Source organism: Carcharhinus amblyrhynchos, chromosome 15, assembly GCF_965287045.1.
Source record: "Carcharhinus amblyrhynchos chromosome 15, sCarAmb.v2.hapA, whole genome shotgun sequence".
NCBI lineage: Eukaryota > Metazoa > Chordata > Chondrichthyes > Carcharhiniformes > Carcharhinidae > Carcharhinus > Carcharhinus amblyrhynchos.
This window is the reverse complement of record NC_137338.1, coordinates 66095816-66112474: the sequence shown is the minus strand read 5'-3', so window position 1 is coordinate 66112474 and position 16659 is coordinate 66095816. Positions and strand designations below refer to the sequence as shown.

General features: G+C 43.2%; 1 protein-coding gene across 1 annotated transcript in view; it reads right to left on the bottom strand.

Moving 5' to 3' along the window:
• Positions 1 to 16659, bottom strand: part of LOC145352881 (coagulation factor X-like) — a 65136-nt gene that overhangs the window by 25395 nt on the left and 23082 nt on the right. The window contains exons 4-5 of the mRNA XM_080203184.1: positions 7206 to 7322; positions 4315 to 4431 (exon numbers count right to left, since the gene is read on the bottom strand). Of these exons, the coding sequence (XP_080059310.1) occupies positions 4315 to 4431; positions 7206 to 7322 (234 nt within the window). The remainder of the gene's footprint in view (positions 1 to 4314; positions 4432 to 7205; positions 7323 to 16659) is intronic.

Sequence of the window (16659 nt, the reverse complement as noted above, 5' to 3'; positions counted from 1 at the left end):
GATTATGGGGGAAAGCAGGATCAGGATATTAAATTTGATGATCAACCATGATCAAAATGAATGGCAGAGCAGACTCGAAGGGCTGAATGGCCTCTTCCTGTTTCTATTTTCTATGTTTCTATGATTTCCACAAGGGTGGTAATAGAGAAGACAAAATTTTTAAGAAGTATTATAAAAAGTTTTAAATAGAATGCATTCTAAGTTACTGACAGAAGCAAAGGTAGAAATTGCAGAAGCATTGGTAACAATCTTTTATCCTCATTGAATACATTTGTGGCAGAGGACTGGAGGATTGCTAAAGCTATACAACTATCCAGGGAAAGGCAGAGGGCTAAACTATGATACTACAGACCAGTCAGCCTAACATAGGTGGTGGAGAAGTTAAATGAATCCATTATCAGGGACAAAATTAATATTAATTTGGCAATTAATGGATTAGTGAAGCAGAACCTGTATGGAATGCAATGCAAACCATATACGATTGACGTATTTGAATTCTTTCATAAGGCATCAGAGAAGGCTATGAAGGCGTGTAATAGATAGATTTCTGGAAACACTTGTGCAAGATTTCAGACAGGAGGCTTATATAGAAGTTTGAAGTCCATTAAGGGGGATAAAATAGCACTATGAATACAAAATTGGCTCCAAATGTTTGATTTGATTTGACTTATTATTCACGTACTGAGACAGAGTGAAAAGTACTGTTTTGTGTACTATGCATACAAATCATATTATACATATCGGTGGATGAATAACTTTCAGACTGGTAGTTAAATTGCAGTGATATTTCCAAAGAACAGTTTTGGGTCCATTAGTTTCTTCAATTTTTGTAAATGACGAAGATCCATGAATAGGAAGCAGCATTATAAAGTTTGCAGAAAATATGAAATGTTGCAACATTGTGATGAAGAAGTTATAAATTTTAGAATGACATAGAGTGGACACTTGCATGGCAAGTGGAATTTAATACAGAGAGATGTAGTACTTTGGGAGAAATAATAGAGTAAATGTGAGAAGTATAGATGAGCAGAAAAACCTTGGTTGCAAACACAGAGATCCTGAAAGGCTGCAGGGAAAGTTGACAGGGTAATTAAAAACATACATCAGTTTATAAATCAAGGAGTATAATATGAAAGCAAGGAAATCATATCGGAACTTAAGTCACTAATTAGGTCTCAACTGGATTATTGTGGACCACTTCTGGAAAGATGTACAACCCTTAGAAAGGGTGCATCGGAAAGTTTACAGGATTTTGCCAAGGATGAGGAACTTCAGTTATGAGGAGAGGTTGGAAAAGCTAGGACTGCTCTCCTTGGAAAAGAGAAGAGGTGAGCTCATAGACGTTTGTAAGATGAGGTGTTTTGATGGAGTAGCTGGACAAAAACTATTCCCTCTAGTGAGTGGGGTCAGTTGGAAGATATTGCAGCTTTAAAATCATCAGCAAAAGATGTAGAACCGTAGAAAATTACAGCTCAGAAACAGGCCTTTTGGCCCTTCTTGTCTGTGCCTAGTCCTACTGACCTGCACTCGGACCGTATCCCTCCACACCCCTCTCATCCATGAACCCATCCAAGTTTTTCTTAAATGTTAAAAGTGACCCCGCATTTACCACTTTATCCGGCAGCTCATTCCACACTCCCACCACTGTCTGCGTGAAGAAGCCCCCCTAATATTCCCTTTAAACTTTTCTCCTTTCGCCCTTAACCCATGACCTCTGGTTCTTTTCTCCCCTAGCCTCAGTGGAAGAAGCCTGCTTGCATTCACTCTATCTATACCCGTCAAAACCTTATACACCTCTATCAAATCTCCCCTCATTCTTCTACGCTCCAGGGAATAAAGTCCTAACCTGTTTAATCTCTCTCTGTAAATCAGCTTCTCAAGTCCCGGCAACATCCTTGTGAACCTTCTCTGCACTCTTTCAACCTTATTTACATCCTTCCTGTAACTAGGTGACCAAAACTGTACACAATACTCTAAATTCGGCCTCACCAATGCCTTATATAACCTTACCATAACACTCCAACTTTTATACTCGATACTCTGATTTATAAAGGCAATTATATTACAGCAATAATTTGCAAACATTTTTATCTGTGAATCACTTTGGTGGAGCAAAGGACACCCGGACCATCCTGCCCCTCCACTTTTGTTTGTCACCACAAAAATTATCACCTGTATGAATGAGAAAAATTGAGCTGCTTTTGGTGAGAGACCAATGATGTGTTGCCTGGAGAGCTTCGGTCCCATGTCACAGATAAATTATTTATGTGTGTCAAAATTTTCATATTATGAACATTAATGCTACAAGGCAGCATGCTCATTTAAACATTTAAATATGTTATAAAATCATCATAATGACTTCTTTTCCTTTTTTTCCATATTTAACACATGATAGCACAAGAAGCAGACAAAGCATGTGTTTCCATTGCTAGTTTTTCCTGGAACAGGTTGCTAGCCTGTCACTAGAGGGGTGCCACTCCACATTAAGCATGACTGATCAGGAGACTCTCACATTGTTGCTGCCAGGCGCAGATGTGTTAGAAGAATAGGGATGCCAGCCATGTGCCACAAGATCTCAATACTTACCTTACATATATAGTAATAAACAAAATCATCAGGAATACAAGCCTTGCCTATTAAAGTACATTGTTGTTGCTTGTGTTTATGATGGTTTGTGCCATGCTTGAGAGGACTGCGCTGGTTATCTGATGTTACATGAGTGATGGTGAAGAGCGTTCTTGGTTGTTCTCTTGTATGGCCTCAGCTATGGTGTTGTATGTCAATGATTTGCATTTTGGACCAACTCATGGACTCTCCGGAGGATCCCCACGGACCAGCATTGTTCAACTGACCACACTTTGACAACCACTGATCTAGCCAGGAGATAATGAGAAAGGTTTTCAGAGTTGTTGGGATTTGGAAAATTCTACCTGTAAAGGTGATGCAAGCTAATTCCATAAATAATTTTAGAAGAGCCCTAGATAGGTACCTGAGGAACTTACAGGATTACAGACCTAAGATGGACTGCTCATCAAAGCTCTAGCACAGGCCCAAAGGGGCTGAATGGCCATCTCCTCATGATGTCATTTCTGTGATTCGAACAATCAATATCCATTACTTTCTACTGTCAATACCCATCATACTTTATGATAACTATTCTTGTTTGTAGGTCATATCTATCATATTTATTCATCAGTTAACCTCATTAGTAAATCAATATTCATTTTTACTGTTCATACCCAGCATTGTTTAATCTGAGTTTTTACTATCAATATGTATAACTTTCAGCACCAATATTCATTTTACAAACAATACCCATCAATTTTTATGATTGATAAATAATTTCTTACTGTCAAAACTTCTCTACAATGAATATCATTGAACCCAAGACCCCAGTTGAGGCCGTCTTCATGCGTGCGGAGCTTGATAGCCAGAAACTGATAGCCAAGTTCCGCACACATGAGGACGGCCTCAACCGGGATCTTGGGTTCAGTCCTGATAAATTTTTGAACAGTAAAGGAATTGTGGGTTGTGGTGAGCGGGCGGGTAAGGGGAGCTGAGTTCATAAAAAGATTAGTCATGATCTTATTGAATGGCGGAGCAGGCTCAAGGGGCCAGTTGGCCTACTCCTGCTCCTAGTTCTTATGTTCTTATGTTATGTTATGTTCATGTCACACTATCTGTAACTCCCACGACTTGCCTGGGCTTGCAAAATCTCACTAACTGTCCTGGCTGGAGACAATACACACATCCTTAACCTGTGCTTGGCCCTCTCTCCACTCACATTGTCTGTACCTTTAAGACTTGATTATTTGTAAAGACTCGCATTCCAACCATTATCTTGTAAATTGAGTTTGTATCTGTATATGACCTGTTTATGAACACAAGTCCTCTTTCACCTGATGAAGGAGCCTGAGACTCCGAAAGCTCGTGCTACCAAGTAAACCTGTTGGACTTTAACCTGGTGTTGTGAGACCAGTTACTTTATAGTCAGTTGGCATTTTTTAATTTCAGTATTTTGTTCCCTTATTTTTACCATTGGTTTTTACAAGGATTGTCCTTCCTTTCACTATCTGTACACTTTCAAGTATCGACATCAGTGCTCATCAGTTTTGTTGCTCCCTTGTCACATCTCTCACAACCCCAGAATCTTCCCACAGTCGCCTTAAGTTCCCAGATCTTCTGCCAGCTTTGACCTGAGCTGCAAGAAGAAATTATTAGTCGTCTTATGCTTTAAGAACTTCTCTATCTCCATACTTGTAACCTATTAAACAGTCAAATCTAGCAAGACTTACAGTATTGGAGGTACTTTACCAAGTTCACAATTTTGACCATGATAACCAATTTCACAGGAACACTTGTACTGTGTGGCACTATTCTGGCACCATCCTCCATTCTGGCATGGGTTGGATGCACAATTATCGTCTTCTGCTAAGATAAAATTATTTTGAAATTTATTGTGGAAATAGTATTAGCAATCCAAAATAGCAGCATCAGAACTTAAAATTCAAAACAGAGTAAAAAACGTTCCAGAAGTATTTCGGTATGCATGTTTCTCTTCAGGTCATTCACCATCCTGACTTGGAAATATATTGCTGTTCCTTCATTGTCACTAGGTCAAAATCCTGGAACTCCCTCTATAACAGCACTGAGGGTGCACCTCCAGATACTGCAGCAGTTCAATACGGCTTACCAGCACCTTCTCAAGGGCAATTAAGAATGGGCAATAAATGCTAGCCTAATCAGTGATCCCACAGAGAACATCAGAATCCCTACACTGCAGAAAGAGGCCGTTTAGCCCATTGGGTCCGCACTGAATCTCTGAAAGAGGGTCTCCAATCAGGCCCTCCAATCACCCTGTAACCAACTAATCTTTGGACACTAAGGGGCAATTTAGCAAGGCCAATCCATCTAACCTATATTTCTTTGGATGCTAAGAGGCAACTTAGCAGGGTCAATCCACTTAATCTACGCATCTTTGAAAATTAAGGGGCAATTTAGCATGGCCAGCCCACCTAACCTGCATATCTTTGGACTGTGGGTGGAAACCGGAGCACCTGGAGGAAATCCGCACAGTCACCCAAGGTTGGAATTGAACCCGGGTCCCTAGCGCTGTAAGGCAGTAGTGTTAACCACTGTGCTTTGCATGAAAGAAGAAAAAAATGATACTTGCTGCATAAAGTGACATATGGAAGATAAACCCACAACCTTCTGACCAGATGCAGGAGTGCATCTTAGAATCACAGCTTAGATTTGACAAAACAGGCTTATCAATCTTCATATTCCAAAGATCTGAGTGGGGTTTGTCATGAAATACATCCCACAGCAGCCTGAGGACAGTTCAATTTACACAGCACTGGATAAGCAAACAGAATTGCTTCTGCCAGCAATTGATTGGTTGTGCCTAGGAAGAGGTGAGATTGAGGGAGAAAACCTATGGACTGGCCAGGAAGAGTTAAGGAGCTGGTGTGATTGCAAGATTGAAAGGCCTGTAGTAGATTGATGTGGTTGGCAGCAGTGAGAAATCACACAGGATATGACAGTAACATTCGAGAAACAGAGGGAAGCCAGCTTTCCCAATGCTGACATGGAGAGCCTGAGGATTCCCATGGGACGCATTTAATCAGCTCACTCCCCAACTTTTGCAGGAGTGCCATTGTCTTGACTTCCTGGACATGGATAAGATGAAGGTGATGAGAGGAACAGTAGTTCAGTTGATCAGTAACTAACTCATTTTGTTTTTGTTTTTATTCCGATTCAATCCAATCAAGTCCAATTCAGAGTCTCAGCAAGTTGAGACATTCCCGATCCAAGCTGATAAGACAGGGTTCTCACCGCCTGTCTTCAGCTTAATCTACATGGTCCAAGCTGATTGGAGTAGGCATAGCTCCTTCTCCAAGGCTTGATCACATTTGCATCTTAGCCAAAAGGCCGAGATGCTGCTTTTAAAAAATTGCTTCAAACGAAGCTAAAATGTAACCTAATGACTTCAACCATGCGCAGCATGTCGATACTACACTTGATCATGTACAGGGGTAAACTAGGATACAAATATTATTGTTTGTTAAAAATGGGAGAGTCTGAACAGTAAGCTTAGATGATTAGATCTGAGCTGATTTAGTGATGGGGGTCAGACATGTTTGGCAGAAGCTAGAGCAGGGCCCGTTTTATTTTGTGTTCTGGTTAGTCCTTGGTATTAGAGAGCATTATCCTTGTTGGTTTGACGGCACGGTAACACAGTGGTTAGCACTGCTGCTTCACAGCTCCTGGGTTCGATTCCTGGCTTGGGTCACTGTCTGTGTGGAGTTTGCACATTCTCCTCGTGCCTGTGTGGGTTTCCTCTGAGTGCTCTGGTTTCTTCCCACAGTCCAAAGATGTGCGGGTTAGGTTGATTGGCCATGCTAAAAATTGCCCCTTACTGTCCTGAGATGTGTAGGTTAGAGGGATTAGTGGGTAAATGTGCAGGGATATGGGGATAGGGCCTGGGTGGGATTGTGGTCGGTGCAGACTCGATGGGCCGAATGGCGTCTTTCTGTACTGTAGGGTTTCTATGATCTATGACATTGGTGCTTGAAGGCCAGTGGGATTGGATGCCATGGCTTGGTCAATGCTAGCTGACAGCAAAGCAGAAAGGGAAGGGACTTGATTGGCTGTCAGATGCCACCTTAAGTAGCTTGACATGCGCTGAGAAACATGATTGTTTTCACACAGAGGGTGCTGAGTGTCTAGAACAAGCTGCCAGAGCTAGTAGTAGAAGCGGGTACAATGTTATCTTTTAAAAAGCATTCAGATAGTTACATGGGTACAATGGGTATGGAGGGATATGGGCCAAATGCAGGCAATTGGGATTAGCTTAGGGGTTTAAAAACAAAAGGGCAGCATGGGCAAGTTGGGCCAAAGGGCCTGTTTCCATGCTGTAAACCTCTATGACTCTATGATTGAACATCATGATGATATATTCCATGCTTTATGACTGAAACAAGGCTAGTGCTTCCAACAGAAACCCAGCAGTCCAATGGGACAAAAAGAAACATCAGCTTCCATTTAATAAGGGATTTGGATGGACCTTTCTGGGATCTGGTGGCCATCTAATCCAAGGGATTTCAATGACACTACAGCTCCCCTTGAAATAAAACTTCAACAACAGTTAGTGCAAATATCTCTTGTACCACTTCGATAAGTATAATTTATTACATTGACTTTACCAATCTCACAGTTCCTGCCACTGTAGCCTGTCCTGCAAGTGCAGTTATATTCATCAACACCGCTGTGGCAGGTCCCACCGTTCCAGCAAGGTGACGATACACAAGCATTTTTAAAAGCTGAAACAAGAAACAGGAAGTGTTCAGAAAGAGGGTTTGCAAAGAGTTTGCTGGTGACATTATATTATCAAGTGATTGCAATCTATCTTATGGAAATACATATTAAGGAGAGGCTCCAATTAAGGAGAGACAATTGCGTGGTGGTATTGTCACTAGATTAGTAATCCAGAGACCCTAGGGCAAGACCTGAGGACCTGGGTTCAAATTCTACCACAGCAGATGGTGAAATTTGAGTTCAATGAAAATCTGGAAATAAAAATCTAATGATGACCGTGAAACTATAGTTGATTGTCCTAAAAACCCATCTGGTTCACTAATGCCTGGCCGACATATAACTACAGATCCACAGCAATGTGGTTGATGCTCAAATGTCCTTATAAATGAATTTAAAAAATCATGAGCAAACAGCTTTAATTGTATTTACTCACCCTTTTTCCTTCATCCATCCATTCAATCTAATCTCTTGTTGGCTGTTTCTATCTCACTCACTAACTCTGGAAGTTGTAAGCCTCACAACTCTCTGTGGAGGAATTTCTCCTGCCTTTTCTTCTAAATTTCTAATATTTTACTTTTGTATCTTTAATTTCCCATTCTTCACTCCTTAATTATTGACAACAATCTGTTACTATCTACTCTTCACATTCTTTCATCATTGAAAATGAACCCGAGTTATTCCAGCAAAACAAGACTGTAGGTCAGGGAGATTTCTTGGAACTTCTCTCAACTGGAGATTCCGCAGAAACTCTAAGTGAGATTTCTGACACGTATAGGGCGAAGCTATGGAAGTGTACCGTGAGGAACTTAGAGAACATTCCTGAACTCCAGGTTTCAAATCTTCCTTTGCAAATGTGTAAAGGAATTGATGTCAGGAAAGTCTGGTGAGCCACAGAGACTGACAAGCTATCACTGTGCTACATTGGGAATCCAAGTGGGGAAATCAGACCCTGGAAACATTTCCCAGTGGATCAACTTGCAAGAACATCAGCCTTCTAGGCCTGAATTTTCTTAAGCCCATCACTCTCAATGGCATCAGCCTGCGAGAGCAACAGCTGGGATGGCAGGAATCTAGCTGCCCTTGACTGCAAACTTCTTATTTTCTTCCAATTATGTAAAACTGCTGCATGCTGGGTTGTCCTGCTGCGCATAGAACATAGAACACTACAGCACAAACAGGCCCTTCGGCCCACGAGTTGCGCCGATCACATCAACACCTACCAATCTATAGACCTATCTATAACCCCCAATCCCATTAAACCCCATATACTCATCCAGAAGTCTTTTAAAAAACCCCAGCGAGTTCACCTCCACCACCACTGACGGCAGCCGATTCCATTCACTCACCACCCTCTGAGTGAAAAGCTTACCCCTAACATCACTTCTGTACTTTCCTCCCCGCACCTTAAATCTGTGTCCTCTGGTAGCGACCATTTCAACCCGGGGAAATAGCCTCTGAGAATCCACCCTATCTATTCCTCTCAACATTTTATAAACTTCTATCAGGTCGCCTCTCAACCTTCGTCTCTCCAGGGAGAAGAGTCCCAGCTCCCTCAACCTAACTTCATAAGGCATGCCTCCCAGTCCAGGCAACATCCTTGTAAATCTCCTCTGTACCCTTTCAATAGCTTCTACGTCTTTCCTATAATGAGGCGACCAGAACTGCGCACAGTACTCCAAATGAGGCCTGACTAGGGTTTTATAAAGTTGCAGCATTACCTCCCGATTCCTAAACTCAATCCCTCGATTAATGAAGGCCAGTACACCATACACCTTCTTGACCACATCCTCCACCTGCGAGGCCGATTTAAGAGTCCTGTGGACCCGGACCCCAAGATCCTTCTGCTCTTCAACACTACTAAGACTCCTGCCCTTGATAGTGTACTCGTTCATCCCGTTGGTTCTGCCAAAATGTGCCTCCTATGAATTTATGAGCCATGTACAATGTGGGGGTCTCAGTCATCAGGAGAACCCTAAGGCGTTTTACAGGTATGTCAAGAACAGAAGGTTGGTTAGGGCAAGATTAGGGCCAGTTACAGACAGTAGAGGGAAGTTGTGTGTGGAACCGGAGGAGATTGGAGAGGCGTTGAACCAATATTTCTCTTCGGTGTTCACACAAGGGGACATGAATGTAGCTGAGGAGGACACTGGGGTGCAGGGGTGTAAAATAGATAGTATTGCAGTTGATACGGGGGATGTGCTGGATATTCTAGAGGGTTTGAAAATAGATAAGTCCCCTGGTCCGGATGGGATTTACCCTAGGATTCTCTGGGAGGCAAGAGAGGTGATTGCGGAGCCTCTGGCTCTGATCTTCAGGTCGTCGTTGGTCTCTGGTATAGTACCGGAAGATTGGAGGACAGCAAATGTTGTCCCATTGTTTAAGAAGGGGAGCAGAGACTTCCCTGGGAATTATAGACCGGTGAGTCTTACTTCTCTGGTGGGTAAGGTTTTGGAAAGGATTATTAGAGACAGGATTTATAGTTATTTGGAGAGTAATGAATTGATTAGAGACAGTCAGCATGGTTTTGTAGCGGGTAGGTCGTGCCTTACTAACCTTATGGAGTTCTTTGAGAAAGTGACCAAAGAGGTGGATAGGGGTAAGGCAGTTGACGTGGTGTATATGGATTTTAGTAAGGCGTTTGATAAGGTTCACCATGGTATGCTTCTGCAGAAAATGCAGATGTATGGGATTGGGGGTGATCTAAGTAATTGGATCAGGAATTGGCTAGCAGATAGGAGACAGAGGGTGGTGGTTGATGGTAAATATTCGTCATGGAGTTCGGTTACGAGTGGTGTGCCTCAGGGATCTGTTTTGGGGCCACTGCTGTTTGTAATTTTTATTAATGATCTGGATGAGGGTATAGTTGGGTGGATTAGTAAGTTTGCTGATGACACCAAAGTCGGAGGTGTGGTAGATTGTGAGGAAGGGTGTCATAGTTTGCAGGGTGACTTAGAAAGGTTGCAGAGCTGGGCCGCGAGGTGGTGGATGGAGTTTAATGTGGAGAAGTGTGAGGTAATTCATTTCGGTAGGAATAACAGATGTGTTGAGTATAGGGCTAACGGGAGGACTTTGAATAGTGTGGAGGAGCAGAGGGATCTAGGTGTATGTGTACATAGATCCCTGAAAGTTGGGAATCAAGTAGATAAGGTTGTTAAGAAGGCATACGGTGTCTTGGCGTTTATTGGTAGGGGGATTGAATTTAGGAGTCGCAGCGTCATGATACAACTGTACACAACTCTGGTGTGGCCGCACTTGGAGTATTGTGTGCAGTTCTGGTCCCCACATTACAGGAAGGATGTAGAGGCTTTGGAGAGGGTGCAGAGGAGGTTTACCAGGATGTTGCCTGGTATGGAGGGGAGATCCTATGAGGAGAGACTGAGAGATTTGGGGTTGTTTTCGCTGGAAAGAAGGCGGCTAAGAGGGGACCTTATTGAAACATATAAGATGATTAGAGGTTTAGACAGGGTGGATAGTGATAGCCTTTTTCTTAGGATGGAGAAAGCTAGCACGAGGGGGCACGGCTTTAAATTAAGGGGGGGTAGTTATAGGACTGATGTCAGGGGTAGGTTCTTTACCCAGAGGGTGGTGAGGGACTGGAATGCCCTGCCAGCTGCAGTTGTAAATGCGCCTAGTTTGGGGGCGTTTAAGAGATCTGTGGATAGGTTTATGGACGAAATGGGATTGGTTTAGATTAGTGGGTTAGTGTTGTTTTTTTTTAAAAGCTGGTCGGCGCAACATCGTGGGCCGAAGGGCCTGTTCTGCGCTGTAATGTTCCATGTTCTATGTTCTATCTCCAAGAATATTAGGATGGTATTGAAGAATGCAACCTAATTACCTAATCACTGCCCTTAATAGACTGATTCCTGCTGCTGCTGGGTAGGTAGCTGTCAGCTACACCAGTAAACATTTATGGAGGCAGGGACAGATTGGGGAGCTGTCCTGATGCATTATTCCTTCACTTTTCCAGACGCAAAGCGCTGGGAAAATCCAAGCCACTGGGTCTATGTCCCAGTGATTATGTTCATAAGGCATTGAATACACTGTACATATTTTCACTCTTCTTTTTAAAGGAGGGACCTAATGATTCTTCTGATTTGGCGAGAGAGGAACTTTAATCCCATGTGCCAGCACTTGTGTTGAGTGAGAGTGTTTGAAGGACAAAGGCCTTTTTGAAACTGGAAACTGGAAAACATGACACCAAAGACCCACAAGGTGACACAGTGGATATTTTTCTTTAATTCATAGTTGTGTTAACAAGTAAGCAGCATCTAGTTGTTCAGAGAGTTTGTTGTCAGTAGGAATCCAGGCTAACACCATTTGCACCTAGTCCAAAGATGTGCAGGTTAGGTTGATTGGCCATGCTAAATAGACCTGAAGTCAGGGGGATTAGCAGGATAAATGTGTGGGGTTAAGGGAATAGGGCCTGGCTGGGATTGTGGTCAGCACAGACTCGATGGGTCAAATAATCTCCCTCTGTGCTGTAGGGATTCTATGATTCTACATGTTTTAAATTAGACACAGAAGGATAAAGCGCAGGAGTCCTCAAGGTGAATGTGGAGTGTGATACTTGGGCCATCATGAAGCCCCGTCCAGGGGAAACACAATTACATAAAGTGTTGGAAATTTGAGTATTGGGGCAGCTGGTCCTCTTGTGTTTGTAGAGGGGACCTTATTGAAACATATAAGATGATTAGAGGTTTAGATAGGGTGGACAGTGATAGCCTTTTTCCTCGGATGGAGAAAGCTAGCACGAGGGGGCATAGCTTTAAATTAAGGGGTGGTAGTTATAGGATGGATGTCAGGGGTAGGTTCTTTACCCAGAGGGTGGTGAGGGATTGGAATGCCCTGCCTGCTGCAGTTGTAAATGCGCCTAGTTTGGGGGCGTTTAAGAGATCCGTGGATAGGTTTATGGACGAGAAGGGATTGGTTTAGGTTAGTGGGTCATTGTTTTGTAACTGGTCAGCGCAACATCGTGGGCCGAAGGGCCTGTTCTGCACTGTAATGTTCTATGTTCTACGTTCTATGTTCAATAGGCCACACCTCTCAGCATCTCTCAGCTGAGTGCCATATTAACTCCTTGGTGCCAGGATGAAGGACATCAAGGGGCAAGTGAGAAAACTTATGGAAAGGGAGAGAATAAAAATTATCGTCCATGTTTGAATTAGTAACAGAGATAGAGGGACATTTAGACTCTTTATATTGATATATTTATATTGATAGATTTAAAACATGTTCAGTGTGCAATAGAGGACCATAGAATCCCTATAGTGCAGAAGGAGCCCATTTGACTCATTCAGTCTGCATCAACCCTTCGAAAGAGCATCTTACCCAGGCTCACCCTATCCCTGTAATCTCCTAATTCACCTAAATTACACATCCTTGCACAGTAAGGGGAAATTTAGCATGGCCAATCCACTTAATCTGCACATCTTTGGTCCATGGGAGGCACCTGGACGAAACCGACACAGACACGAGGAGAATGCAAACTCCACATAGGTAGTCACCTTAGGCCAGAATCGAACCCAGGTCCCTGATGCTATGACGAAGCAATGCTGACCACTGTGTCACCATGTCACCCACAGAGGGGTATTGCACAGGAAATATGGCACAGGAACAGGTCATTCAGTCTAACCAGTCCATTCTGGTGTTTATGCTCCACTTGATCCTTCTCCTATCTTTCCTCATTTATATCTAGAACGGTATCCAGCTATTCCCTTCTCCCTCATGTCCTTGTCTAGCTTTTCTTTAAATACATCTACAGATTCTCTTCAACCACTTCCTGTGGTAGCAAGTTCCATATTCTCACCATTCTTTGGGTGAAGAAATTTCTTCTGAATTCATTATTGAATTTCTTGATGACTATCTTTAATCAATGGTCTCTAAGTTCCACTTCCCCTCAAGAGGTGACTTTCTGGATCTGCTCCATCAAAACCTTTCATGATTTGAAGGATGTTCACTAGAGACGCAGCCTGTCAATCCTTTCCTGATTTTATATCTATTCTGGTATCATCTTTGTGAATCTCTGCACTCTCTCCAGTGACTCTGTCCTTTTTGTAAGATGGTGACAAGAACTGCAGGCAGTACTCTAAGCCAATAGTTCCCTCCTTTTTAATTCTGTCCCTCTAGAAGTGCAGAAGGAGGCCATTTGACCCATTGAGTGTACACCGAGCACAATCTCACCCAGCCCTATTCCCGTAATCCCACATATTCATCCTGCTAATCCTCTAACACTAGGGTCAGTTTAGCATGGCCAACCTACCCCACACATCTTTGGACTGTGGGAGGAAACCAGAGCAGCTGGAGGAAACCCACGCAGACACGAGGAAAATGTGCAAACTCCACACAGACAGTCACTCGAGGCTGGAATTGAACCTGGGTCCCTGGTGCTGTGAGGCAGCAGTGCAAACTAGTGCTTGGTTTGCTTTTTTAAGGCCTTGTTAACCTGAGTGCAATGTTTAGTAATTAGTATATTTGTACCCCAAGATCCCTTTGTTACTTCCTACTGCCTCACATTTATCCGTGTTAATCATTTACTCATTCTGTTGCTGGTGCTTTCTGGTCATTCATGCCAGCTGGATCTTCCAGTTCACTGTGGGTTTCCAAGAGGTGACGGCTGAAGGGGAGGTGATAGCCTAGCAATATTATTGTTGGACTATTAATCCAGCAACTCAGCTAATGCTCTGTGGACCCAGGTTCAAATCCCGCCACGGCAGTTGGTGGAATTTGAATTCAATAAAAATATTTGGCATTAAGGAATTAAATATCTGGAACTAAGTCAAGTTACAACCTTAAACCTGTCAAAGCCCAGCTTCAATGTAGAAATAAAAGTCCAGCCTTTCCCGCACTTTGTCAACATTTCCAATTGAAAATACTGCCCCAATATGTGCAATTTAAAGTGAACTTCACATTCGATTCAAAGCTGCAGAATCCTGAATGTACTGAAGACTAATACTTCCCGATGAGCAAATAAAAATCAATATGATGGAAAAATAGTTGCTTCTCACCCAACTGAAAGTTGGAGCAGAAACATGTTTGCGCGTTTAAAAAGGACTTGCGTGCAAATTAGTTGGAAATGACAACTTTGAACTGGGTATTGAGTATCAGGAGTGATTTGCACCTGGTAACAAATGGTTAACCATGAAACCATTACTGATTGTTAGAAAAACCCATCTAGTTCACTAATGTCTGCTGTTCTTACCTGGTCTGCCCTACCTGTGACTCCAGAGCCACAGCAATGTGGTTGACTCTCAACTGACCTCTGAAATGGCCTAGCAAACCACTCAGTTGTATCAATCGCTACAAAGTCTCAACAAAGAAGTGAAATCAAGTGGACCTCCTGGCATCGACCCAGGCACTGGAAAAGATAATGGAAAAATAACAAACAGCCCTGTCGACCCTGCAAAGTCCTACTTACTAACATCTGGGAGCTAGTGCTAAAATTGGGAGAGCTGTCTCACAGACCAGTCAAGTATTAGCCTGACATAGTCATTCTCATTGAATCATACCTTACAGACAACACCCTGGACACCACCATTACCATCCCTAGATATGTCCTGTCCCATCAGCAGGACAGACCCAGCAGAAGTGGCGGCATAGTAGTATACAGTCAGGAGGGAGTTGCCCTGAGAGTCCTTAACATCAACTTTGGACCCAATGAAGTCTCATGGCTTCAGGTTAAACATGGGCAAGGAAACCTCTTACTGGTTCCCATGTGCCAACCTCCTTCAGCTGGTGAATCAGTACTTGGAAGAAGCACTGAAGGTGGCAAGGATGAAAAATGTACTCTGGGTGATTTCAATGTCCATCACCAAGAGTAGCTCAACAGCAGCACTACTGATTAAGCTGGTCAGGCCCTAAAGGATATAACTGCTAGACTGGGTCTGCAATAGGTGGTGAAGGAAACAAGAGGGAAAAACATACTTGACCTAATTCTTACCAAGCTGCCAGCTGGAAATGCATCTGTCCATGACTGTATTGGTAAGAGTGACCACCCACAGTGATTGTGGAGACGAGATCCCACCTTCACATTGAGAATAACTTCCATCATGTTGTGTGGCACTATCACCGTGCTAAATGGGACAGACTTCAAACTGATCCAGCAACTCAAAATTGGGCATCAACAGCAGCAAAACTGTACTCCAGCACAATCTGCAACCTCATGGCTCGGTATATCCCCCACTCAACCATTACCAACCAGCCAGGGGATCAACCCTGGTTCAATGAAGAGTGCAGGAGCACATGCCAGGAGCAGCATCAGGCATAGCTAAAAATGTAGTGTCAACCTGGTGAAGCTACCAAACAGGACTACTTGCATATCAAATGGCAAAACCAGCAAGTGATAGAGCTAAGTGATCCCACAATCTATGGATCAGATCCAAGACCTGCAGTCCTGCTGCATTTAGTTGTGAATAGCGATGAACAATTAAACAACTCACTGGAGGAGGAGGTTCCACAAATATCTCCATGCTCAATGATGGAGGAGCCCAACAGTCAGTATAAAAGATAAGACTGAAGCATTCGCAGCAGTCTTCAGCCAGAGGTGCCAAGCAGATGATCCATCATGGCTTTCTCCAATGATCCCCAGCATCTCAAATGCTAGTCTCCAGCCAATTCAATTCACTTTACATGATTTCAAGAAATGTTGGAGGCACTGGTTACTTCAAAGGCAATGGGCCCTGATAACATTCCGGCAATAGAACTGAAGACTTGTGCTCTAGAACTTGCCACTCCCCTAGTCAAGCTCTTCCAGTACAGTTACAACACTGGCACCTGCCCGACAAAGTGGAAAATTGCCTAGGTATGTTCTGCATACAAAAAGCAGGACAAATCCAACCAGGCCAATTAATGTCCATTCAGTCTACTTTCAATCATCAGTAAAGTGATGGAAGAGGGTTATCAACAGTGCTATCAAGCAGCATCTCCTCAGCAATAACTTGCTCACTGACGCTCAGTTTGGGTTTCATCAAGGTTACTCAGCTCCTGACCTCATTACAGCTTTGCTTCAAACATGGACAAAAGAGCTGACTTCCAGAGGTGAGGTGAGAATGACAGATCTTAGCATCAAGGCCGCATTTGACCAAGTGTGACATCAAAGAGCCCTAGCGAAACTGGAATCGATAGTATCAGGGGGCAAACTCTCGGCTGGTTGGAGTCATACCTTACACACAGGAAGATGATTGTGGTTGTGGAGGGTCAGTCATCTCAACTTCAGGGCAACTCTGCAGGAGTGCCTCAGGATAGTGTCCTAGGCCCAACAACCTTCAGCTGCTTCATCAATGACCTTCCCTCTGTCATAAGGTCAGAAGTGGGGATGTTCACCAATGATTGCACAATGTTCAGCAC